The sequence below is a fragment of the Cylas formicarius genome, unplaced genomic scaffold, assembly GCF_029955315.1.
Source record: "Cylas formicarius isolate icCylForm1 unplaced genomic scaffold, icCylForm1.1 PGA_scaffold_3__17_contigs__length_32017465, whole genome shotgun sequence".
NCBI lineage: Eukaryota > Metazoa > Arthropoda > Insecta > Coleoptera > Brentidae > Cylas > Cylas formicarius.
Window position 1 is genome coordinate 11,878,324 of NW_026844326.1, and position 27,897 is coordinate 11,906,220.

The 27,897-nt window shown below is 34.5% G+C and overlaps 3 protein-coding genes across 11 annotated transcripts in view; 2 read left to right on the forward strand and 1 right to left on the reverse strand.

Annotated features, from left to right (window-relative positions):
* Positions 1 to 18,400, forward strand: part of LOC132699911 (insulin receptor substrate 2-B) — a 121,982-nt gene extending 103,582 nt beyond the window's left edge. For 2 of the 8 annotated variants that reach the window (XM_060666901.1, XM_060666900.1), the window contains 5 exons: positions 3,625 to 3,696; positions 11,817 to 11,957; positions 12,023 to 12,332; positions 12,387 to 14,170; positions 15,259 to 18,398. In XM_060666901.1, coding sequence (XP_060522884.1) covers positions 3,625 to 3,696; positions 11,817 to 11,957; positions 12,023 to 12,332; positions 12,387 to 14,170; positions 15,259 to 15,806 — 2,855 coding nt within the window. In that variant the 3' untranslated portion in view covers positions 15,807 to 18,398. Of the gene's footprint in view, positions 1 to 3,624; positions 3,697 to 10,193; positions 10,365 to 11,816; positions 11,958 to 12,022; positions 12,333 to 12,386; positions 14,171 to 15,258 lie in introns of all 8 variants that reach the window. The other 6 variants (XM_060666904.1, XM_060666903.1, XM_060666897.1 and 3 more) reach the window with 5 other exon arrangements.
* A 100-nt stretch (positions 18,401 to 18,500) lies between these two features.
* LOC132699919 (pupal cuticle protein C1B-like) lies at positions 18,501 to 21,908 on the reverse strand. The gene is made up of 3 exons (XM_060666911.1): positions 21,873 to 21,908; positions 18,789 to 19,044; positions 18,501 to 18,730 (listed from the first exon to the last, which is right to left on the reverse strand). The coding sequence occupies exons 1-3, from the start codon at positions 21,888 to 21,890 to the stop codon at positions 18,501 to 18,503; spliced, it is 504 nt and encodes a 167-aa protein (XP_060522894.1). The 5' UTR covers positions 21,891 to 21,908.
* A 5,453-nt stretch (positions 21,909 to 27,361) lies between these two features.
* The window catches only part of LOC132699915 (uncharacterized), a 50,715-nt gene continuing 50,179 nt past the window's right edge, over positions 27,362 to 27,897 (forward strand). For both annotated transcript variants that reach the window (XM_060666907.1, XM_060666906.1), the window contains exon 1: positions 27,362 to 27,655. The gene's annotated coding sequence lies outside the window, so the exon portion shown is untranslated. The remainder of the gene's footprint in view (positions 27,656 to 27,897) is intronic.

The window sequence follows — 27,897 nt, forward strand, 5'->3', positions numbered from 1 at the left end:
TACCTACTTTAGTATTGATACGTACGCAAGCCGTCATGTTTTTTTAGCGTACGTACGTACGTGCGAAAATGTGATACCGTTCTCATAACGACATTTTTTTTGGAGTATATTTTTAATAAAATGTAATCAAGGAAGAGTCAAATTGAAACTCATACACTAGGGAATAGAAAAAACAAAAAAAAAAAACATTTTGGAGTGGATAGTAAAAAAAAATAATTTTAATATTTTATTTGGCATAGATAATAATTACAATATTTTTCAAAAAAACTTCCACAGGCTACTGTAATGCTTTTTACAAAACTTCTGGATTCCTCCTGCGTCGGTTTTACTGAGTCGAACTTGCTGGCGGGAACATATTTTTCTTATAACGGTCAAATTTTTGAACAAACGTCGGAGACAGAATGGGTTCTCCACTATCACCAGTCTTCGCGAATACATTTATGGCCTTTGAGAAGAAACCCCTAAACACCTTTCATCTAAAACCAAAATTATGGAAACGCTACGTCGATGATGCTTTTGTTATTTGGCCTCATGGTCAAGAAACCCTAGTAGATTTTCCTATACATTTCAACTCTGTACACCCTAACATACGTTTTACCATTAAGTTGAAAACTAATAATAACCTTCTATTCTTAGATATTCTTATCAATAAAAAATCAGACCTAACATTGGGTCATTGTGTTTACAGAAAACGTACGCACATAGACCGATACCCTAATGCATGGTCTACAGAGCCGTAAAACTATATAAGCCCGAGTCACTGAACCCTGAACAATTTATTTCTGCTCTTCTCTCTAATAATTTCCACATTAAAGATATTAAGCGTTCCATCAAAAAATACACGTCAACACAACCTTCCAATATCAACGAAGCCGAAAGCAATCCTACACTGGTCCTTCCTTACATTCAAAACATCACTGACAACATATCAAAAATTCTAAAGAAGCATAACGTCAAAACCAGATTTACCACTTGTCCAACAATCTCTCAACATCTGCGGTCCGTCAAAGACAAAATCTCATTTGAGACGAAAGGAATGTACAGCATTCCATGCATATGCGGCAAAGAATACATTGGAGAGACCGGACAAAAAATATCAACTAGGCACAAAGAACACAAAAGAGTCTTACGACTAAGACAAATAAAGTCATCCGCTGTTGCCGAACACACTCATGAAACCGGGATAAAATTTTATTTGATAAAACTAAAATTTTTGCATGTAATCAGTTCTTCTACCAACGAAAAATCCGACAATCTATAGAAATCTATAAACAACCTAAGAATCTTAACCGCAACTCAGGTCTCTACCTGTCACCAATATGGAAATCAGTCATCCCATACGGTGTTTATGTATGTTTTTGTTTAGCTCCGCCCCCTCAAACAATATGTAAGCAAGTATAGAGTAAAATACGAGCCAGTTTCAAAGTTCTGAAGAAGCCAACAGAATGATTGGCGAAACGTCAGCAAGTTCGACTCAGCAAAAACTGACGCAGGAGGAATCCCGAAGTTTTGTAAAAAGTAACATTATTCATAAAAAATGAATTTCAACGATTTCAATTACGTTGATACCGAGCGAGCAGGGTAGTGTTCCCGTTACCTTAGGGCAGTTGTTTTGGTTTAAAATGTTACCGTTAAATTTCTCGCAGGAAGTTTTTGGTTAGGTCGCTGCCATATTTTTAAGATTAAATTTACTCTCATCACAAAATTCACATTTGCAAAGTTCATTCTTTTTTTTTCTAGCATTTCTGCCGTAATAATTATTTTTTCGCAAAACTATTAAAATGGTTTCTGGATTAACTGGTTTGCCAAAAATGTCTATTTCTGCCTACTTCGGAGCACTTAATTTAAGTGTTCCTTCTATTTTCGCATTCATTAAATATTTTATGCAGGCTTGGTTTATTTAAAATTGTTTTTTCTTTCTATGACGATTTACTACACCACTTTACCAATATCTCGCAGAAACCTTCCATTATTGCAATGAAAAATAATCAATTTTGGCTCTTCCAACTGATGTATGACTTCAAATATTTTTGCATCACTTTTTTTTTGGTATTTAAATGACAATAATGAAGCAAAATAAATGCTTATCCCTTTTATTACCAAATTATCCGCTGTTTAATTTGATTTTTTTTATTAATAATTTTTTATTTTTTTCATTTATGAACTTGTGTATCTTTCCTTCTTATACTAAATAATATATTAAAATAATTTGTTGTTCCACATTCTCAGTATAAATCATCAATTATAACGAGTTTGTAATTGACTTACTCTATATATTTAAAAAAAATTTAAGTTTTTTCTTTATATATATATATATAATATATATATATATATATATATATATATATATATATATATATTATATATATATATATATATATATATATATATATAATATATATATATATATATGTATATATGTATATGTATATATGTATATGTATATATGTATATGTATATATGTATATGTATATATGTATATGTATATATGTATATGTATATATGTATATGTATATATGTATATGTATATATGTATATGTATATATGTATATGTATATATGTATATGTATATATGTATATGTATATATGTATATGTATATATGTATATGTATATATGTATATGTATATATGTATATGTATATATGTATATGTATATATGTATATGTATATATGTATATGTATATATGTATATGTATATATGTATATGTATATATGTATATGTATATATGTATATGTATATATGTATATGTATATATGTATATGTATATATGTATATGTATATATGTATATGTATATATGTATATGTATATATGTATATGTATATATGTATATGTATATATGTATATGTATATATGTATATGTATATATGTATATGTATATGTATATATGTATATGTATATGTATATATGTATATGTATATATGTATATGTATATATGTATATGTATATATGTATATGTATATATGTATATGTATATATGTATATGTATATATGTATATGTATATATGTATATGTATATATGTATATGTATATATGTATATGTATATATGTATATGTATATATGTATATGTATATATGTATATGTATATATGTATATGTATATATGTATATGTATATATGTATATGTATATATGTATATGTATATATGTATATGTATATATGTATATGTATATATGTATATGTATATATGTATATGTATATATGTATATGTATATATGTATATGTATATATGTATATGTATATATGTATATGTATATATGTATATGTATATATGTATATGTATATATGTATATGTATATATGTATATGTATATATGTATATGTATATATGTATATGTATATATGTATATGTATATATGTATATGTATATATGTATATGTATATATGTATATGTATATATGTATATGTATATATGTATATGTATATATGTATATGTATATATGTATATGTATATATGTATATGTATATATGTATATGTGATATATGTATATGTATATATATATATGTATATGTATATATATATATATATATATATATATATATATATATATATATATATATATATATATATAATAACAATGTATCTTCTAAACGTTGCATTAATGTGGTTTGCATGGGGCTTGCAGTGAGTGGCGTAGCGATGACTATTTACAACCTTCTTCAGAGAGGCAGCAGTAAAAGACGACATTCTGTATCAGGTGTGTAAATAAAACAAAAAAAATAAAATCGCTCAATTCATATTGTACATATGTAGCCAGTGCTTGCTTCGTCATACCATATCATATTTATTTGCTAATATTGCACACGGTTTCCACGTTGCGCTTAATTTATTACGAAGACCTGTTCTTAATTTTATAATTTCTATTCGGTAGCAGACTTTAACAAGATCGTTTAGCACATACTTATAAATGCAGGAAAAAGCTGATTTAAAGTCGTTTTTTTTTTTCATCCGGTCGCGCTTGTACACCTACCAAGTGTTTCGGCTCTGCAATCCAGTTGCGTGTATTTGTCCACGAACGTTTTCCAAAGTAACTGTGGTAGCACCTGCTTCGGTTTCCGAAATATAATAAAATAAATCAAAAATGGTAACATTTTGTAACATAGTGTAGGATTAGCAGCTAACTTTTTTCCTTAATGGCGCGTTTGATATTGTATATTTCATCCGTATTGAATAGAACAACTTTTCCGTTATTCTGATAACTATTGTATAACACACTTTATATTTTATTCCACTTATTTTCGAGAATAGAATGGAACAATAAAAATAAATTAAATTCTTTTACTATTCTATTCTATTGTATTCTCTATTTGATCACCATTTTGTTCAGCACATTTTTCGAATGATTTTAGGCATTTAATAAGAATTCTGAATTGCCGCTTAAGTGTTTGTCACCGTAAATTATTTGCTGATTTTTTTATGCGCTCCCAAAAGAAGGAATACATTGGATGCAGTGTATATACAACCTTTTTAAATCTTGTAGAAAAAAAAGACGTATTCATTTTCTTTTGTTTACTCACAAAATTATCACGTGAAATACACGCACATATTTATCCAACAAACTAATTAGGATTTCCATTGTCCACTATAGGAATACTCGTTCGAGGTAACAATCATTTTCTTAGTCAATTAATCAATTCTTAAGCATAACTAACATTGACCGCCTCTTTCAAACTCACACAAAAACAAGCTTTTCCAGACCACTGATTTCCCACATTAACTTATCAAGAGTTGTTTTCTTCAAACAATTTTGTTGCTATTATGTAATGTATGTCGATTTTTTTTTTCAAAGAAACTTCCACAGTCTACTGTAATACGTTGGCTGTTGGCTTCTTCAGAGATTGACTGAAACTCAGTTTCTGAATAAGCCAACAATAGGCGAAACATTAGCTAGTTCGACTCAACAAAAACCGACGCAGGAGGAATCCAAAAGTTTTATAAAAATTAATGTATGTCGTTTTTAATCCTGTTTCTGCATTCGTTTATTTTGAATATAGAAAGAGCAATTTTGATCCGGATGGACGTGGGAAGGAAGAATCTTTGAGCCATATTTCATTTATTTTTCAATTCAGTAACGAAGAAGACTGGCATCCTCATTTGGCATTGCTATTCAAAAAGCTTATGAATTACGAATTACGCAGTGTTTCTTCAAAACGGGGTGGATTGAACTGCGAGTAATAACTGTCTCTGATATTTTTTTTTCTTTTCTTTATTGATTATCGGTTTCTTTAAATTTCTTTGCTAGTATAATTACTGTTGTGATAGTATATTTAAAGCATATATCACTTTCACGGATGCTAAATTCGCAAAACGCCATTTTAATAATAATATTACTGTGTCCAATAATCAGTATTAATCAATATGGCTTAGCAATAGGCCAAATGTAAGGATGACTAATTGTCAGTCACAGCACTCTATGAAATTACATGAAAATTTCCAATTTTTGCCAATATTTCTGAAACCAGTTGCATAAAATATAAAGTGTTTTATATATAGGTGATCAGAATAACATGTCGTGTTGAGTACCGACAAAATTTACAAGGTGGTCCATTTAAAAAAATATTAAACAGACTGAGCTCTTAGAAAGTTATTTTGCAGTTTTGTTTTGCATGTCATGTGAGAAAAAACTTAGCTGATAACCCTCCATTTTGTTTTTTATTTCCCTTGATATTTTTAAAAACAAAAGTTACAGCCAATCAAAATATTATCGAGATAAATTGAACGCATGGTATGTGTAAAAAAATTTGGAGCAAAAATTATTTGTTTTCAACATTTAGGGAATCATATAAGAAATACATTTTTCTATAATGATTTGATGATAAATAAATAAAAATACCTTGTTTCTTAAAAATTAAATCCAATAATTAAGTTAATCCAAATGAAGTGGGCACTATTGTTAACTTTTTTATTATTAGCCATTGAATATCTCATTTCTTAATAAATCATATATCATATCATAAATCATATTTATTCGGAAATAAGATATTCATTTTTTGGGTACTACTGCTTTGCTAATAAAAAAGATTGTAATAGCGCCCAATTGTACAGAAGCGAAAACCTGGCAAATGATGTCGAAATGATTGTCGCCGCATTTTTAACGCTTATCGAAATTTTCGAAAAATAAACCGAACGCTTCGGGTTAAAGGCATGTTTAAACATTATGTTAACCAAAGTTTATGTTTAATAGTATGTGCCAAAGGACACAACAAAAAGCCGACAAAAACGCCTTTGTTGATTGATTTGGCAGCGTGCCATGGTGGAATGTGAAAAATTTTTATCGAGGCGGTGGCACGCTCGTAGTACCTTGTTTTTGCATGAAGATGGACTAACAAAAAGAAGTTAATTTTTTAATTCCCTGTTTGCATAGTTTTTGTGAAACTAAAAATTGCCTAAACAATTATAACAATTTTTTTCTTGCAATTTTAAGCAAAAGAAAAAATTACAATTAAGATATTTTATAGATTTCAATCGATTTGCTATTGTATAAATAGTGTTTTTAGAGTCATTCGCTTAATTTCTATTTAGAAATTGGAACAAAACGATTAAATTTTATATACGAATTTAGATGCGACCAGAAAAAAGTAAAGTAATGTAAAGAGAAGACAAATGTACTTCAATTTATTTATTTATATATTAAAAATAGAGATTTGTATATGTACAATGGTTTCCTACTTACGCTGATTACAATTTTTGTTCTCAAAATTCCTCTTACGAAAAAAAAACAGTACGCATGAATCAAACTATCGATAACATAGATGCAAAGCCTCCGTGGTCTGCCGAAGGTAAGTAAGTAAATGTTTAATGGTCAGGTGTATTTTGAAGTTATATATGGAGTGTTCTTTTTAAAACTTCCTCATGTCGTATATCTCGAAATCTGAAGAATGAGAAAAAAATTGCTTTGCCGCTTTTTACCACGTCTCAAGTAATGAACAATTTGTAATTATTAGCTTTGAGTTTACGTTTATTCTGACGTTTGATTTTTTGAAAAAAAACGTTTTGCCCTACGAAAGTGATTTCGCAATCCCAAATTCTTTTGTTGCTGTCTTAATTAAGAAGAAAATTGCCATGAAAACAATAATTCAGTATTAAGTAAGTTAAATTAGAGCAACAGGACTGAAACAAGTTTTACAAACAAGAATTTAGTGACGAGTTTCTTTATATACAAGCATAGTATTTAATGAACGAGTGACCAAAGAAGTGTATTAACGTGTTGCATACTAAACTTTTTGTACGATCGTGTGTTTTGATTAGTCTTATGATAGGTAATGGATAACAAAATAACCGTCGGAAGGTTACAGTTAAGAAATCAAGTTTGATAATAATATATTATGTAATAAGTTTAATAAACGTCATTTTAGTCGTTAGTTTTATTTGGCACGAGCGTAGGGAGTTTAATATATGAGTGACTGAAGAAGTTTATCAACGTGTTGCATACTATACTTTTTCTACGATTGGTTTTTCATGAACGCGTCAGTAACTGATTGAAGGCATTATCGAGTGCGCTTTTTTTTATCTTCTGGGCGTAACCAATCAGAAACGACCCACATCTTGGAGCAACGAATCGAGTCTGTAGAGTCCAATCTGGATAAAGATCTGTAACTTCGGAGAGAGTCACAATAGATCCTTTGCGCTTGATTAACGGACAGGCCAATTGCTAGCTTTCTCAATTTGAACCTTGAATCTGGAATCAGAACTGACAAATAACGAAACGAGGTGATGCACCCCCGCTAGAACGAATTTTTTTCCCGTAATTCAGCCTTTTTTTTTAAATCCCATATTTCGAGATATTCGAGGTTGGAATATTTGAACGTCCGGTGTACATTTGTTGTCGGGCACTCGATCTGAGATAATTTTGAATTCGAATTTCTAATTCGGCCCGCCGTTCCTTTAATAATACAACCTTGGTATTTATACTTTTGTCTGACGTTACGTAAGAGAGGAGAGCATTATTTCCGTTGCCAAAATTTTTCGAATTGCCCACCGGCACGTCTGTTGGAAAGTTTGTAACTCGGGTTCGGATATGTCATCGTTAACTGCCCCGTCTACGTCATCGATGTATGCCGTTGTGATATTTTCGAATGCAGAAAAACAACATGTGACCGCCGAAGCATTTTTCGCAATTAGAATCGCCCGACTTATTTATCGATTTCGCCGTTAATGAATCTCATTTTACGGTCTCGATGTTTCATTGAGTTTCAACAACACTTTAGAAATTTCGTTTATTACGGCAGCTATACGAATTCCTGTTCATTCAGCGATAAGAAACCGAGGCAAATTTTACAATAGAATAACACGACTGCTAATGGGGATTGTTTTCCTTCTCTTGGTCGTTGAGAATGGGGTGCTGTTTTATTACATTTTTTACCGTTATAATGCTGACAGAAAATATTTTCTTTAAATGTTTATTTAATTCCTTAGAAAGAATTTAAAATTTTCTTTTTGAATTTCAACTTTGCAATCGTTTAAAATCTACAATGTGAGGGGTATTGTTCATTCCTTTTGCCAGTAAAACCGCCATAGAGCGCTTCTCAGGGCATCTTGGTTCTAAAGATTTTTAATGGCTTGACTGCAGATATAAAGCATTATATACTTTTTAAATTGATTATTTATGTTAGTTTTTAAATTAGTGTTGATTGCATATACCTACTAACCCCTCATTCAAATCTGCCATCTTCCTTTAAGTTAGGATTTACTCTAAGCGAATGGCATTTTGTTCATTATAGGTAATTGTAATTTAGGTGTAATAAATGTTGCTGAATCTTCGTTATTACATGAAAATACTTTCATTATAAAATATGTTCTGAAACTAAAAACTTTCTTTTATTGCAACTGCAAGAAAGAAATTATTAGTAGGTATTGTACATGCACAAGATTGTGATCGTCTAAATATATCACAACCGCATATGATTTAACCCCAAAAATTCTCAACAGGTAGAAAAAATTAAGAAATAATATAAAATCGGTCATTAGTATTAACGTGAGTGACAAAGAAAAGAAAATACACATTACTACCAGTCTCCCTCTAAATAAAATTTGCCTCACAATCTCGGTATTGGTTGAATTATCAGGGGTCCCATTCCGTTTTAGGTCGGTTTCACTGCTTATCAACTAATATGTGTTTCACAAATTCAATACATAGCAGGTTGATTTGTCTTTATATTTCTTTTATTTTTTATACAAATTTATTTTATATTAAAAATAAGTCTTATTCTTTTAGCCAAAAGAATATATATCGTTAACTACTTTTGAACGTTGAATGTTTATTTTTAATATAAAATAAATTTGTATAAAAAATAAAAGAAATATAAAGACAAACCATTATAAATAACGCATACCCCATTTTATTTTCATCACTTCTTTGAAGTTTTTTTTGCAAAAAAAAACATACGAATAAGAGATGAGAGTGTATTATGCAGCAAATTTTAAAAATACATTTAAGAATACACGGGAATTAACTTTGACGTCCTACATATTGAACACAAAGGGTTCAAATGGAAAGTGACATAAGGAAAATCCCACTATTTTAGCCAAGGGAATATATGACTAGCAGAATGACAGAGTAATGGTTTAAAATAAGTGCAGTAAAAACATATAATTGTAATAACTCTTTGCTGACGTCCTTTAAACAAATACTATTCAGGTTGGTTCAGAATAAAATGCTGACCCTTAAAGGAGTGAATAAAAAAAAATGAACTAAAAAAAGCATGGCTTTATTATAAATTTTACAGACACCCACTAAGCATCAACGGACATTTCTTAAATGAAACGTTTTTAAATTTTCTAAGCAGTTTTTCTAATAGAGTTTGTAATACCAAAGAGCCTGCCGGAATATATTATTAATTTCGTGAAAATCTGAACTTTTAGTTCTTATTTATTTTGATAAATGGATTTTCATCAAGTAAAAGCTATCTCAGTATAATTTATTCCGGTATAGTTAGCTTCCTATTAAAACGTCTTGCAGTATTTATACCCATCATTATTATACTATATGAAATTCAAAATAAACTTGCCCGCCATTTGTTATATGTTCATGCATGGTGATGGTATATGCAAATGTCAATTTCTCCGGCTTTCGTAATGTGCCTTGTTAGATGTCAATGTGGTACGTAACAATTTGACCAATAGTTTATTTGATTTATTAACCGACCCAACTGCCTCCCAAAGGTATTTTATGCAGTTTGTCTTGGTTGTCGACAGGCGCGGGGAACAATATATCGGGAAGTATTTCTCATCAGCGCACTCAATCACTGCCTCTAGCGACCCCCACCACCACAATTGCACCATTACCCGATAACGCCACCACGTTAACAACCTCTCACCAAACTCGTAGCACATCGATCACCAAACGCCCTAGTCAAACATCTAAGTGTACGTATTTATTTCATAAGGAATGGCATGATTCCGCAGGAGCTTCATTACTAAATACATATAGTCGGGCAATTTCAACCGAGCAAATTGTAGTCATTTTTTTTTAACCCACTGGCTTTTAACTTAGGATTCCAACCTCAATTTTTCCACCCAGCTACGCACAAACGCAGAAGATGAATCAACTGAGCCTGAACATAACAATCGCACACAAAATCGGATCTTACTGAAAATATTTTTCTTTGTGCTTAGCGCATAGAATTTTCTTCAGCATTTTAAGCCTGCCATATCTGGCGTATCGCCTTCATGCTTCGTGTGATTGTTTTAATTCTTCTCCTCAGCTCATTGAAATTCTAACTTGCGCCTGCGTGTAGCTAGAAGTCTAACTTTCGATCGGTTCCCAAAAGACTAGAGTACCTAATATGCCAGTTTATTTATCGTTCATTATTTGTTCGACTTTTTCAGTTTTCTCGAAGAAATATTCCCGAAGCTTCTGCGAAATTGCCCCCATGAAAGTTTTAACTTTGTACCGGGTGTCCGCTTTTCGACGCTTACGCTAATCTTGCCCAATTTTAGCGGTCATTATAAAAAAATGTTAATATTCTGTCATCCAATAACGTGGTTTGTTGTATCGTTAAGCTCAAGTTGTTCGCATTGTTTATATATGCAGAAGATACCTACAAACTTTCTTCTGTGCAGCTGCGTGAAATTCTTAGCAGGTAAATTGAAATTGATAAAGCAGTTGCTACTCCAGAGCAAAAGGAAAAGTATAGCGAAGATGTAGATCATGTTACAAAAGCAAATAGCCAGACTTTACTTACTATAAAAATACAAATATGACAGCAGACACTCTTCAATGTTCTTTAAAAGTTGAAGAACTTATGGAACAGCGTACAGCTTGCAGATTGAGGTTCTTAATTTGCAAGATTTTGGGTACATTTTGATAAACCATTGACAATTTAGCAAACCAACCACGCCCCTATGTGAAAAAATTAAAAGTTGTTATACTTAAAAAATGTTTTTTTTTTTATTATAACTTCAATTGATATTACTATTTTTTAACCGGCATTTGTCTACACTTAGCACAGCGCACCACTGATTTTGCTTAGAATAAAAAATGGTAGATAAAATAGATATAATGGAATAAACAATATTGCAAGTGAAGAAACTAGAAAAGTCAGCTTTTGCAGAATTTCGCAGCCTTTAGGTGAAATAAAAAAATAGCCCGCAATAATCTGAGCATTTGAGAACAAGACACCCGGTACATATTCAAATACTAACATTTTTCGTGCTGGATTTCTCTGGTATTAACCGCCTAATAACCATCGTGACCTACAAAACTAAAAAATGCACCTGCCGGATCCTTCTTTGCTTGAAACTTTTTCCACGCCGATACCAAGAAATGTTTGACGCTATGGGCTGCATGTAACTTCAATTTTCTTTCTATACTTGCAGGCTTCAGGGACAGATGCGACAGTATGCCGTCGCGACCTCGCACGAGCAGCGAGGGTAACCATTGCATACCAGGCTGGGGCAAACCGTATTTGATACCGCACCGCGGACACCTCAGAGACGCCTCCCATAGTCCTCCAACAGGTCAGTGGCATTCAGCAAAACTACTTTGCTAATTTTTTCAATCGTCTCCGCTTTTTGTCGTTCAGGAAGTCCAATAAGTCCTCCGTCGGATTCCACCGGGTCGTCCTACAGCATCACCGACGACCACGACGGCGTCGCGGCAGAAGTCGACTCGCAGAGGATGCACAACACGCTGACCCCTGATGCCGTCATTGCCGAGGAAGAGTGTCCTGATAGTCCTCACGCGGGCGCCGTTAGTGGATACGTCACGATGACACCTCAAACCGTCACGGACGGTTTTCAGCATACGTCGCACCATTACGACGGTCACAATTTCCCGTCGAACTCGGCTAGCATGAGCAGCGTCACATCTGGAACGCCCTCTACCGACATGAGGTAAATTATCTCGACGACGAACGTATATTTGGCATATTTGGGTCCCATTTTCAGATTCTCGGATTATCCACTGGATAAGGTTTTCGCATACGTCTGCGCCGAAGAGGACGACGCCCGGCCTTGTCGCGCTTACTCTGTCGGATCTAAACCACCGGGAGTTCCCTCGCCGCATTCTGCTACTCCCGACAACTCTAGAATGCGCGCGTTCAGCGTAGGCTCTAAAACCAAGAGGTATTTCAACCGGGTGTTGCCGCCGCATCATCCGCATCCCGGGATCAAATCGAGCAGCGCTCCCATCCTTTCCAATTCGCGGATGGCCAATTCGTTCGGTTCGATCGGCCCGATGGGCGATCTAATGGAAATAGACTTTTCCTCGGACGCGATGCGTTCCAGAACGAATACCAGCGCCTCCGGATCGAGCGATACCAAGCCCACTGTGGAAAAGCGTAGCAGATTCCCAATGAATTTGTTCGAAAGATCGGAACCGGTCAACACCACTCCCGCGGGATACGTGGAAATGAAACCCGGAATCGATCACAACGCCAAAATGAACAACTACAAGAACGACGTATCGCCGTACGTAGATATGACCCAGGGGCAAAGGGTATCCGCGTACGTGGACATGAGCAAGGGGATGTCCCCTTACATGGACATGTCCGGTTCCCCATTCAGAAACGCCACCGAGTTTCACCAGGATTTGAGAGAGAATTCCAAATACAGCGATTACGTCGACATGGAGCAGAGACATAGAACCAACTCGAATCCATCACGTAATCCCCAAACGAGAGCCGCGTTGCCGGGATATCCCTGGGAATCCGATTATATGGTGGAGCGCGCTCCCAGAAGAGATAGGAATTCGTTTAATTCTCAGATGTCGTCGTCGCCACACTTCGACTCTGTATCGCCTCAGCATTCCGATTATACCCCCTTAGGGTTCGGAGCTCAAGTGAAAATAACCGACCGTCCCGAGGGGTACGTGGAAATGACTCCGGGCGTATCTTTGGCCCATCAACAACGCCAGGCCAGTTACAACAACGATATGGGCGACTATCTCAATATGTCGGGTGTTGTAAGCAGCAAGCCCGCAAAGAAAGAACGATCCCAACCGATCTCTATCCAAACCACCTCAAATAATCAGACAGCGAAAAATTCGAGTCCCATTTCGATCACGTCACTTCTCGGCGGGAAACCGTTACCGTCTGGTACGCCGCCACGCATGCACTTACCCCTTTATTCGTATACGTCGTCGCCATATTCGAGTCTTCCGAGACAGAAGTCTAGGAAGAATAGTGGTTCGAAAGATAGCTCGAGCTCGAGCGTCACCACGACACCGTCAAGTTCTTCCACGATGTTTCCGTTAAGCTTGAACAGTCCGAATTCGCCAGCTAGTAAAACAAACACGCCGACCATTTATAAGGTACCGCCGTCGATTTTGAATATCGCGCATAAAGTCGGAAAGACGGCCGATTATGCGATAATGGATATGGACGGCGCCAAGCCGGCGGCGGCTGTCGCGAAATCAGACGACATTTCTGATTACGTCAACTATTGTCCGGGTCCCCCGGCTGCTCCGAAAACACCGATTCTTCAGAAGTGCGTGGATGATTCCGCGGGAGACTACGCGATCATGAAACCGGGAAAAATAACGGAGGGTCAGAGATCCATGACCCTACCGCGGATGAGAGGACCAAAGTCCGGCATCGCTTCCCCGCTCGCAGCTCATCTGTCCCACGTCGGACTCAATGAGCACAGTGAAGGGTTTCGACCCATCACCGAGAAAGACGAACGGATGTCGTCACCCAAACCTGCCGATCAAGTCCCATCGAAATTAACTCAAGGTAATTAATTCCTTATCTTTGTTGTTAATTCACCCAGAGACAATACCAATAAAAAAGAAAGTTATTAATTTCTAAGTAAATATCGACCAGCGCCAAGTGCCGGGAAATTTGAACGAGTTTTAGTGAAAAGTAGTATAACTACAAATAATATCGTTTTTATTTCAAATAGTGGTGCAGTTAAGCTAGAGTATAAAAAAGTTTTGCATCTTTCTCTAGTGTAAACTAAATAAACAATAAAAAAACACTTATTATATGTGAGTGTCTAGAAAATCTACAAACATAATGAAGCTAAAAAGTGAATTGAAACGAAATCTTAAAAGAATGAAAACCTTTTTCCAATTTTCACATTCCCTTTATTTTGGAGTCACAAAGTTTTTACAAAGAAAATCGTTTGTTTTTATTATTATTGATTACCCAAAAGCGTTTTGACCGAGTTTGGTAAAGGTTGGTTTTTAGTTTAATCATAAAAAATGTTGGTTGCAGTGGCGTGCTAATTGTTTTTTGTAAGTTTTTTATGATCATTAGATTAATAAGCAATTCAAAACATGTTTATTTTGTCCGTCGAATAATTTTCTTGTTTTTGGAGAAAAAAATTCCGCACTTGTTGCATAATATACATACTATAAAGAACATTTCGCATCAAAACATGTGTTTTGCTTGCTTGGAAGCACCGCGTAAAATGTCAGTGACGTGTTGTTCAGGGACAAATAAGTCAAATAGGTTTGAAGATATAATTTTACAAAGTGCAGGGTACTAGCGAAATTCAAGGGCATGCGCATAAAATCTCCTTCTGTGGGAAAAAATCCAAGCCGCCAACCCAAAAATGAAGCGAATTAGGGAAAACCTTTATAGCGAAAAAAGGGTGCATTACATTGGAAAAAAGTGTGTTTACCTGATTAGTTCATTCTCAACGTTTGACCATATTTTGTATAGAGATCAATTGAATTGAAGGATCATTTGTTTAATTGAAATAAAATTTGGTATTTTTACCCTTTTAATTGTTTATAACTTAACTTTTAAGTTGGTAATCGTAATATAAACTCCTGTGTGTTGGTTTTGAAATTAATGAAATTGTTATGCAATTTTAGATGATAAACCCCTAGAAGCAGCTAATATGGAAGTAGAAGATAGTCCTTACGAAACTCTTCAGGCTTCTGTTAGCTTCATCTCCCAACCGATTAAGTCATCGATACCCAGTTCGAGCAATCCTGAAAGGATACAGCCTTGTACTGCCGCAACTTCGAGTGACGAAAGGGTATCCAGACCTGCTTCGGTATGCTCTGAAGGTAAAGTAGTGTCCAGGCTGGGTTCCAATTCTAGCGTCTATTCATCGGGTTCTTCAGCTTCCACTATCGTGTTCCGAAACGAGTCTAGTAATTGCGAACAGCAGCCTCTCGAACAGACTACGAGATTGCACTACGCCAGCCTCGATTTAACTGTAACGGACGAAGACGGCACGAAAAGTTCCAGAGTGTTGAAAAACTCGTTAAGTGAGGTTAACTTATCTCAAGGTGAACCTACCTTCGTTTACGCCGATATCGATTTCATTAAGAGTGAAGACCTGAAGAATTCGGGTGCGAACGCGTGCGGCAGCATTGCCGCCAACGTATCCAGCAGTGCAACAGTTAAACCATAAAACAGAGATTAGGAATATGAAGTGTAAACAAAAAATGCTTTTAATGCAATTAGACGAGGTGATATGAAGTATTTTATTTGCATACCATGTTTCTGGCTTTATTTAAATTTTCGTGCACGAAACAGACTGAATTTAAGTTTACTTTTTAACACGTTTTTCTATATATTCAATTAAGTAATTGTTTTACCTACACATATCGTGTAAGAGGTTAGGACATTGTAGATGAATCGGCGGGCAACATCGCCAGCCGTTTGTAGGTCATTGTGTTGCTGTTAGATGTGTAATTAGATGCATTTTGTTACTGTTTGCTTTTATTTACTTGTGTTTAATTTATGATCTTAAACATATCAAAGTCAAAACGTGGCAGTGACACAATACAGTATACTGTTATCGGCAAAATAGTCAAATTTATTTTAATCTGTAAATGTACTTTAATAGTGATATAAATATATATGTACAGGGTTATTGGGAAATACAAGAAGGAGAAAAGCCTATAATTCTTAAAACTCAAAAAATAAAATACTATTAAAGTAGACTAATTTTCAGACGCACTTTTATACTGGGTTTGTTCGCTCACCGAGTTTCGACTGGGAGTCGAAAACTTGCAATATGTTCTGGATTAAAAGTTAAGGAACAAATTCAAGCGAACTTGGTTAGGAGGCTAAAATGAAGACACCCTTAAACTTTCCATTTTAAGGATAATTTGGTTCATGTAAAATCTTTTTTCTCAATCGTGTCCACTTAAACTGATTCGCTTCCTATATACATCCAAAAGAAATTTTGTGGACGATACCTTGTCAGAGCGAGTTTGTTGTATAAACATTAAATGCGTTTGCCCCGTGCATCTAACCAGTGGGTGGGTCTTAAAGCATTTTTAGCAAATTAAAAACGTGAAAAGCAGCTTTGAATAATGATACCTCCTTGATGTTTATACATATAACAATTACAAACTACAAAACGAAAGTACTTTGCATTTTAAACCAGTTCGTGTATTTTGTGTCGAAATATATGGAAACTACAACAGTATTTTTAATATTTTGCATGAATTGTTACGGCTATTTTTCGGTAGTCGCATTCTACAGGGTATTTCATATAGAAGATTCACGTTAACTCAAAGTTTTGTACGTTCGAATCCCATTCGCCAAGGGAAGAATGCTTTGCCTTTTTATAATGTATAATATCTAAAATACGAATCTCTAGCGATCTATTTCTTCAATCTTTAAGTATTTTATAAAAGCAGAATACTTGCATCATATATAGTAATAATTGCAATGTTATTTATTATAGGACAATTTAGATTCAGAACCTAAAACGAATTAAGAGTGAAGTTTCTATTTCAGACACCCTGTATATTTAGGTAATTGTAGCATAAATATTTAGTGTATGATAATTTTATAAAATTGAGGCTCAAAAATGAATTCCTATAGTAATAGTTCAATTTATTATCGTCTTATTTTATTCGTTTTTAAGTTTTAATTTATTCGCACTTATCTTAAGTAACGGTACGGAGACGAAATCGCTGTTACTTAACTAAATTAATTTAGAACCGCAATTTTTTATAGACAGTTTGTAAACAAAACCTCAGGTGCTGTCTTGTAGAATAGCATTTGCGAACACATACAGTATACAAAAAAACATTTTAATTGAAACATCAGTGCCTTTCCCACAAACAATTTCTGTTGATTTTACAAATGTTTTGTTTGCATAATAAAATCCTATTGGTAATGATACATTTAAGCAATGTCAGGTTTTATAGGCAAGTATTCTTTTTTACATTCTGCAATGTGGAAGTGGCAATAAGGGTTAAAATGTAAGCACCGAATATAAAATAAAAATTTAGGGGTAATGAACAAAAACATTTATTTCGCAGTTTCATTTAATAATGGAACTGCTACTGGATTAACAACGGCTTTTGGATAAAGGTTAACAGATATGGGAAAGAATACTTGCATCGCTAATTTGATGTGAACCATGTTCAATTACTCCGTTATACGTAACAAAAAAAACTATTTTCATGGCTGATTAAAGTATATTTTGGAAAAGTATACCTAATAATATTTACATTTTTAACGTGTACATTTGTGAAAATGTCTATAAAAACTCGTTTTAATTTTCTAATTTGTTTTAAATGTTCTAGTTGAAATTAGCAGTTGTAAGAGCCTTAAAATATTTATATCATTAATGTAAAGTATTATAGAAAAATATTTAAATCAAAACTTATTGCGATGTATCATATTCATAGCCTAAATATATTTAAAGAAAACTACATATTGCATGAAAAAATTAAATACTCCCGTCTCAAAACTAAAAAAGTATATATAAAATACTGTATGGAAATAAGAAAATTGTTGTGTTCAATACTTTTTCATATAAACTTAGGAAATTTTCGATTAAGTAAGGTAAAAGTTCGTTTAAATTATTTACCTGCTAAGTCTAATTATTTTAAATAAATCCCATTCTAATACCGTTAATGCATTTGCGATTTTTTTACGAAGTAAAATTGAACGTCAACCTTCAATTTTATTCGAAGCACATCAAAGGGTTTGTTCTAGTTTAGGAAATATAAAAAAATGTTTGCTTATAATTATATTTTTCGTGAAAAATAAATTTTCATTTAATACACTCTTGGTTTGATTCGACCCTGGAGCAAATATTTTTAAAAATAAATAAACGGAATTAATAAAAAATATTTATTTAAAAACCGTAATTGTAATTTGTTACCCCTTGGAACGCTACCCTATGAACTGCGGGATTCGCAGGGTAACGGGCAGCCACCGGACTGGATTCTTCGGCCACTTGGTTACCTGTCGACGTCACGGGTTGCGTGTATTGAGCAGGAACGTTATTTACATATCTAAAACCAGGATTCGAGACTCTCACCAACGTGGCTTGTTGGGGGTCGTCCTGAGTTGGGGATCGGTATCCTAGAAAGATTATTAGCAATTTGGTAATCACTAACACAGTAAGCTCCCGGATTCACACCTATATCGGTTGTCACATCCGTATGAATGTCGTCGTGCTGCGAGATCGTGTTTTTTACAATCAGCGGTTCAGCAGGCAGGTGGATGTCTGCGAGGGAACCGTAAGACAGCAAGGGCGATTTAAAAGCTACATGTGAAACATCAGCAGCTGCGGAGTAAGCGACTCCTAGAAGGGAGGCGGTTCTAGTGGGCGGAGGTGAGGCTGAGTTTGGATGTTGACCGCTTGCTGTTGATAGAACAGCGAGGGCGATTATAAACTGAAACAATAGTTTTGGTTAGAGAAACAATTTTGTTGTCGATTAGTTATCAGAACAGCTCCGAAGCAGCAGAGCAGAATGTTGTTGACTGCTGCTCGAAAGCGAGTCGGTCAGTAGTGAAAGAGAACCATTTTCTCAGGCTGTGGAGCTATGAGATTCTTCTCCGTCCGGGTCCCCGTCTTCTCAGAACTTTACCCTACACGATGAGCGGTAGCAATCCGTATTGATGTTCATTGCCCATAATGTGAAACAGGTATTCCAGTTCTGGTTTCTTTATTTCTTTTAGGACTTTGGATACTTTATCCATTAAAATTCTCTTCATTAGGATTCTGTTAAGGCAGGAAATCTTATATATACGCCTATAACACCATATTTCGAAAGCCTCGAGTCTCTTCATTGAATCAAGAGGAGACCATGAATCATATACTTCCTTTTTTGGCATTAAAGTCACATTCCTTACTTTTAAACAGGGTCAGTAAATCTACCCAAGCATTGGCAGGGGAACAGGCAATTGGCAATAGATTGCGCCTGGAAGACATCATTCCTAAAATAAAAGAAGACACCTACCAACACCATAAAAGTCTTTCGCAACTTAAATAGGAACAACAAACAACAGTAAAATCGCGAGAGCAGACAGCTGGAAACATTCCAGTACTGGGGAGAATCGGGTAACGAGACAGCAACCTAGGGTATGAAATTAACGATAAAAGGACCAGATCGGCATGATATGTTACACTGACGATGTTCTATCAAGCAATACAGCAACTTAACAAGGAACCAGTGCGATGTAAGCTTGCTATTGAAAACAACATCACAGAGCAGCACAATTTAAAGACCTTATTGTGGATATATTAAGCGGCTATGACCCAACTAAAGGCCCAAGATGTCAAATCAATTACGTCGCAAAGATGTCAGAATGCCTGAGTTAGAGCGTATTTGTAAATCAATACATGCACAAAGAAGTGAAAATCTGTAAAACATGCGTAATACCCATTATAAGCTACGCCATGGAAACGCGAAAAGAAACCAATAAGATAAAGAGCATGCTGGTACAATTATGTAAGGTCACTTGCTCCACCGAGAAGACAATCTAGAATATGGAGGGACAGCTTCTCATCAACATTCCAAGAAATACTGCAGAGGTAGCTTAGAATTAACAGATCGCAAGATCCCATAAAAAGAAAAAGAATAACAAGAACACATTAATGTCAAGTTCAAAGTCTACTGAAGTCTGTGATACGTTTAATAAGTATATGCAGACCCTCAAAGCTAACTTGAAAAACGATAGTATCGTCCGCGTATCTGATGTTATTCAACCGCTCATCATCGAAGGATATCTTCATAATGTATTGGAATAAATGTTGAAAAGTTAATACTTTTCAACAAGATCACCACGTTTTTTTACACCCCTTCTACTTTGATTTCCTCCATCAGTTGTTCGTTCATTTGGACAGCTGCTGACTGATTATAATATATATTTACAATTATTCTGATAACTTTCTACAGGATCTTCATCAATTTATCTTGTTTTACTTTGTCAAAAGCATTCTGATAGTCTCTCCGAGTCATATATACCTCGCAATTCTCGTAGATTCTCTCTCTATTTTAAGGAAGGCTTTGAGAAAGTGATAATCGGTAATCTTGGTTTCTTAGGCAGAGTAATAAGATCGCTTCGCGGAATTTTTGTTGATAAAGTTAAATATTGTCGTTAGTCATTTTACAGAAACTCTGAATAGAAATTGTCAGAACCCGCCGTTTCACCGTCCCTTGTGTATAAATACACAAGGGACGGTGCCCTTTACGTATTGCTTCCAATGTGCGTTTGTTGTATGTCGATTATTGGATGACTTTGATTCTCGGTATGTAGCCGTTAGGTTTGTGCAACCCAGCAGCTTTGAGTTTCTTGTCTACCGCAGCGGTGTAATGTACGTTTTTATCTCTTTCTTTTACTTTCCTTCATATCCAGTATGTTGTTCCTTATACTGGACCTGATGGGCAGTCATCCATGTTTTTTTCTTTACCCCCTAAAATATTTCTATATTGGTTTCTTATAGTTTCTTAATGTTATGTTGGACTGTATTCTCCTTATATATTGTTTCACGTTATCCTTTGTGTCCTCGTTTTTTAACTGTGGCAAGTCCTTCCAAACCGGTCTTTAGTATAAGCTTAAATGTGGCAACAAGTGGGTTAAAACCTTGAACAGGTGGTACGATAAAACTTTAGAGGAAGGTTTTTTTGGACGTAATTCAGATTCGGAATGGTTAAGTTGTTTTCATATGAGTTCTGTGTCTCAAATTTCAAAATCACTAACAAGTGAACCAAACGGTCTAATACTACTTTGAAACGTTAAAATCCCAACCCATGATCACAGAACATAAATGAACTTAAAAGAACTGGGCTACAGAACATAGCAATCAAAGCGTCAACAATTTTAGGCATCGTAGAAAAATGCGCCTGCCAATGGCAATGTGCGCTTAGAACATAAATGCCAGCCTTGTTGCGTCTCCTAGAGCAAAGAAGATAACACTTTAATATTGCTAAGTATTTAAAATGAGTGTGTCTGTTTTAGTTGCCTATGTGACACTGCAACATTGCAGAATATTGTCAATACGATAGAATTAAGTCAACACAACTTTAATAATTAATCTGGTGCATTTTAGACGGCTCCCTTAACGAAAAACGACATTTTTCAAAAAACTTTACCTACTGTACGGCAAAAATTATTTACTATCCCAAAAATTTTAACCTGTAGGGAAAGATCGATAGAATAAGCTGTACTTATATCGTGAAAACAACTTGCAATCAGCACTTTATATTTGATCACTTACTCGAACAACCATCTTCATTTCACCAATGCGCGTTCGTTTTCACCACTATTGAGCCAAATTCAGTATGGCAGCGTTTATATATCTTCGCTTTCATATCCGACGGGAGGTCGTTACACATTATAGTTGCCGAAAAAGAAAGATATTATGAAATTAAGTGCAAGTGCAATCGTGATATGCATGTTGATTTAAATCGATGATCGTGTTGTTTTTAGAAGACGCGAGGTGTAAATGAGCTGACTGCCATATTAAACAACTTTCTTTTTTTTACCTATTCATTCTGTAATACGGGTGGATATATCAATATTTCCTTCTTATATAAATACCATTAACTATGAATGTTTCTGCGGAGCCTTATTAAGTCTTATCCTAAGAAACCATATGCTATGAACAATTATATCAGCTGTAAAAGACATGTATGATCGATGGCCCATGCCTGCTGGCGAAGAAAAAACTGTCCTGGCTGAAGAATGTACGATGTGCCTGGATCTTCATGAGATGATAAGAACCGCCGAGAACAGAAAGGATTTTTTGCCAATCTTCAAGTGAGAAAGTACAGGGAAAATTTAATAGATGGGATTCCTGCCCATTAATGCAGGAGGAAGTCAAATATTTACTGCTAGGACTTTTCCAAGTCGTGGGAACGAAACGATTACATGACTATAACAAAATATATGTCAATCTGATCACACCCACGTTGATATTTAATGTAATTATAATTAGTAGTGATAATTAGAAGTAGCACATTTAGTTTAGTTTCTATTTAAATTTCTTCCCACTCTTTCTTCTTCTATTTTCCACTGTAAAAAGAGAAATTATGCATGGGCGTGTGGAAAGTGACAAGTGTCACTGTAAGTCACTGTGGTATTTTGACGTTTGTGCAAAAATGTACCCAAAAACCAATGATCGTAGGAAAAGTGTAATAAACATTCGACTCCACTGTGTTCCGGTCCTGTCAAATCAACTTCGTGCCTAAGGTGTGTGTATCAAATTTGTCGCCTAGTAGTTTATTTAAAAATTGCTCCAAAAATTAGACGAAAAACTTCAATAATGAAGATTTCCAAACCAACTGAAATAATCCAAGAATATAATAGAATATTGCAGACTAATATTTGTAGGTCAGGATGACAAAAGGGCCGTCGAGTACATCTTTATAGTCAAGGGGTGTATTTGTATTGTTCGCTTCGTTTTTTTAATCGATTTTTATAAGGACGAAAGCCCATAAATTACGGGGAATAAATTGCGAAGGAGAAATTTAACCTGATGTCCTGGAGAAAATCAAATATGGAAAACTTCAAATTCTTTATGTGCTACCAACAATTGGATTGTTGATTAAGTAAATTGTCTTTTAATTTTTTTATGCCGATATTTTTAGTTTAAGGCTATTTTACACAACTCAGGTAATACAGGGAAACAATGACTTGTGTTTGAAACGTTTTTTCGAAAAATCGTATTTATGAACATACCAGCTTTAACAAATTCTCGAAACGTATATATAGTTGCCACTTTTTTAATAGGTTTGTTGGATTTCCTACAGGGTGTCCTAATATCTCACTACTACTACCAACATTGAAATGTTATTGTATTTTTGTACTAATTTTAAAGTGCTCAAAAGTACAAGGTGTTCTATTTAAAATTTCAGGACAATCTGTAAACCAAACAAGTGAATTCCAAAAAGAAAAACTCATTTCTATCCCAACAACTATTAGAATAATCATAATTTGTAATGCATGCGCACCCCTGATAATTTAGTTTGAGTACCTTCAGGGTTACAAAAAATTAACAGTGCTTTATATGTTAACCATATTCGAAAATGTGGCCGGACTGTATAAACGCGTTTTCCAACGTACAATACTTTTGCCGCAATAATAAAACTTGCCACAAACGACTGCTTTTCTAGAGGAATAAATTTGTTTTGTGTGCCGCCTTTGGACAACTAAATAATGGAAAAATAAGAAAGCAATTAAAATATAATGGGAAATTCTTGTTTTGGCTTGATTTTATTTTATTCACGGCCTGATAGGCGAGTTCGTTATTTATCCATTAGGGTTACAGTAAAGCTTGCTTTCGAGAGAGGAATATCCAGGCTGTATTGCTCTATAAATACGTTATCTATGCTCCTAGCGAGAGTCTTAATGAAATCAGGGAGTCCCCAGCGATCCTGTGGAAGATGCGCGGATTTAATGAATAAATAAATTGAAACTGATTAAGAAATAGATATTTGAAATGTATTTATTTATTTTATTTCCAAAACGTTAGAGACGAATGCTATTTGACTCCATATTTTTTGTAGAACATTGTAACATTGTGTCCTTAATAAAAAATCAGAGCTACTAAATTGTGAATTGCGAATTTATGAAGCTTTGAAAACGAAGTTGTATATTAAAAAATGTTTCCTACTATAAATGCAGTCATTGTAGAACGTAGGATGATGGATAAGTGCATTATCGTTCTTTTTCTCTGATCCTATTCTAGGTGATATTTTTAGACACGTGATTCTTTGTTATAACTTATTTTTTACATCTACTAAATATCCACCGCTGCCTTTCTTCTTTTACGTATGTTTATCCAAATCTATTTTAGTTCTTTCCTTTGTAATTTGTTAGTAAATCAGTATATCGAGCCCAGGCATTTACTTAAATTTACAGGAAAGGGTTTGCCATAAGAACTTCTCAAGAAAAGAAAAAAATTATTTAGTCAGTTTTATATTCAGCAGTATGTGTCGAATTAAAATTAATATCTCTGGATTTTGATATTTGATAAAAACACACCAATTGCAAATTCTAAGAACTAAGAAGTAAGAAATGGAACATTTGCGATGCTGGAATCGTTACGATGGAAGAAAGAAAGAAAATGCAAAAATGCAATGTGAAAGATCCTCCCAAATTAACACTTTTATTAGCCAAGAACAAAAAACCAAAATACTTACAACAAAAGAGAGTCCTAAACGATATTCGAACTGTACTCACCTAAATTTCCAGAATAGAACCAAACATTCTGTAATTAAAAGCGCTTGCAGTTTAAATCTGTACGTATTTAGATTTTTGTACTCATTCAGAAATATTGGCAATTGACAATTTAAGACATTTTGTGAATTTTGGTAAGTTCAACTTACAGTGGGAAAAAAGTATTTTTTTTTTCTTCCTACCCTAAAATACTAAATTAGGCAATGATCAATCATGACCAGAAACTATCCAAACACATAGCTATACATTTTTTTATTAATGGCAATCCTAATTTAATCACTGTAAATCATAGAGTTAAAATTGAGCTTTTGTGCCATTTCAAACAATAGTGCTTGCGTTTTCTCAGAGTGAAGAAAAAACTCATAGTTGGTTGGTTGGATTTTTCCAAATTTCTGGAATAAAAAATACACAGAATATTCACTAATTCGTTTATATAAAAGAAGAGTAAGATCAGTCCTGAGATTGGGACCTTTCACGTGGCCTGTTGTAATATTTTGACCATGATGATGATATAGCTGATAAGATTATATAGGGGTCTGCACTAGCTAAAAGTTCATTCCTGTGACAGATCAACCACATTGCAATTATCCTTCTGCCTCGACTTCGATAAAAATATCTTGCAAAAATCGTTTATAGCTCTATTGGTAGGTTTCTAGGATAAAAAACTATATTATCTGATGTAAATGATATAAAACTAGGTCACAAAACACAGAAGCTTATTTATTTATTTATTTATTTATTTATGAACTACTCCCCTTTTGATGGCGTTTCCTTTCGAATTAACCAAACCAAGAATTTTGGAATCTATCGACAGCCCATTTGTGTTGGACTTTGTCTTTTTTAGTCAAAAGTTAGCATTTTTCTCCTCGCATGATATGACCCATATAATGCGTTTTTCTTTCCTTTCTCGTTATTCTCAGAACCATGATATTCTTACTACACGGCGATAAATATACATTTCAGACTCTATTCTCTTTTCCAGTGACGTATCTAGAGTCATGCGAGACATCCGTACGAGTGTTCAATGCGGCATATTAGTTCTTTCTCTACGCTTATTAACGCATCTAGAATAGCATTAAACAACTTCAAAACGCTATCTAAATTGCCACCTTATAAACAATATTTTTTTGGTATATTGAGCTAATGAAAATTAGCTGGATTTGCGCGATTTACTCCCAAAGAATCACAAGGTAAGTAAAATTTTTAAAAACTTCTCCTTTTTAATTAGTTTTCGAGAGGTAGTAGGTGAAACCCCATGTCTTACGGTATAATACGACCAAAAGTATAGTGCACAGTAAGTAGGTCTTGCCTGAGATGGACCGTAACGAATATTTTTAGAAACTTGTAAATAGACCGTTTTAAATTTGATTGATGAAGTATTAACACGGCGAGGAATTTTCGAATAAGTAGAGGCGGTTTATTTTAACATCAGGTGATATGTATCGTTCTTAAGAGTTTAACCTAAATTGCCAATATGGTCGTATATATTACGGAGGTATTTCACCATGATCCTTGCAGTAAGTATGCGAGGCTATTCTCATTCATTAGTTCAATGATAAGTACTTGTACTCTATTTATCCCACAGGTAAGTTTGAAAACATGACCGCGGAAATATTTGACTGGTTTGAAAATAAACTGTTCTCAAAACTATCGCCAAATATTGTTATTGTGTGGGATGATGGCTCGTATTATTCAGCCCAAATTAGAAAAATTCCAAACGCTTCTTGAAATAAAAAAGAAATTAAACAATTTCTGTACAAAAATTATTTATATTTTGAAGAGAGCTACACGAAAAAACAACTTCTTCAATTATTAATAATAAAACATTTTAATAAAGACTACAATATCGATTCGATAGCACAACAGAACGGACATGAAAATCTTGAGATTACCCCCGTATCATTGTATATTTCACCTGATTGAGATGATTTGGTCTGAGTTGAGAGCGCATATAACAAGAAATAACACTGCACCACAATTTAGTGATAGTACCATAAACGTAATTCGGCAAGAGGTAGCTAAAGTATCAGTACAAAGATGGTCTAACTGTGAAAAACGAGTAATAAAAGAAGAAAATATTTATCGAGAACGATCAGTGGCGGGGTTGAATCAGTGACACTAGGGACAGTGACGATTTTTTAAGTGACCGATACTTTATTATTATTATATTTAATATTTTGTTGTTACTTAGTACCAATTTTTTTATCTACAGGTTTCAAGAATTGCTCGGCGAAAAAGTTTGAAAAATACTTATATCCCGTTCGTTAGCGTAGGTAGATAAATTCCTAGGACGGTCCTGGAATGATCACGGGTAAGGGTTTGCTGCGGTTTTGGATAAACGGTAGGGGACCGGTTGTAAAAGCACTATATTTCTGGTCGAAGTATACCAAAATTCCCTTCGTCCTCGTCGGCATTTGAAATAATAACTCAACATCCAAACGTGGGAGTAGATGCGGTCGAACGGTAACGTCGGAACGGAAAGTGGCCCATTTATAGTAAAGTAATGTTTTGCCGGAATGCGTCGAACTGATCTCGAAACTGACGGGGTTCCAAGTGCATTGCCCTATGTTCGGGGCACTCCGATCTGGCGCGGGAACGTAGAACCTTCTTCTGCTGATCAATAAGCGTGGATCCGCCCCATATTCAGGCTTCGCCGTTGTGGCAACAGTCACCCCACAACGCTGACGCTATTTAGACGTAGATCCATTGCGTTCTCGAGAGTGAAACCCGATCTATGACGTGTTGCGTTTGATACTAAGAGATTTCTTGTTTGTGGTTTAGTTGCGGCATCGTTTTCGGCGTTGCAAACCAACTAAACAAGTTAGTTTGATATATTTATAAGCTTTTTCTCGTTTTGTTTGGCTTTCCGTTTTGTTCTGTGCCCGTCTAACCTAGATGTTTTTAGATGCGCATTTTGTTGTTTTTCGCTTTGCTAATATGTTGTCCCCGCGTTTCTACCCACTTAACGCGTTATGGTAATTGTTATGCCGAAAGGCGTTATTCATTATTAAAAAATAGTCATCTATTAAACTTTGATGTAAATAATTTAGTGTGTTTAAACA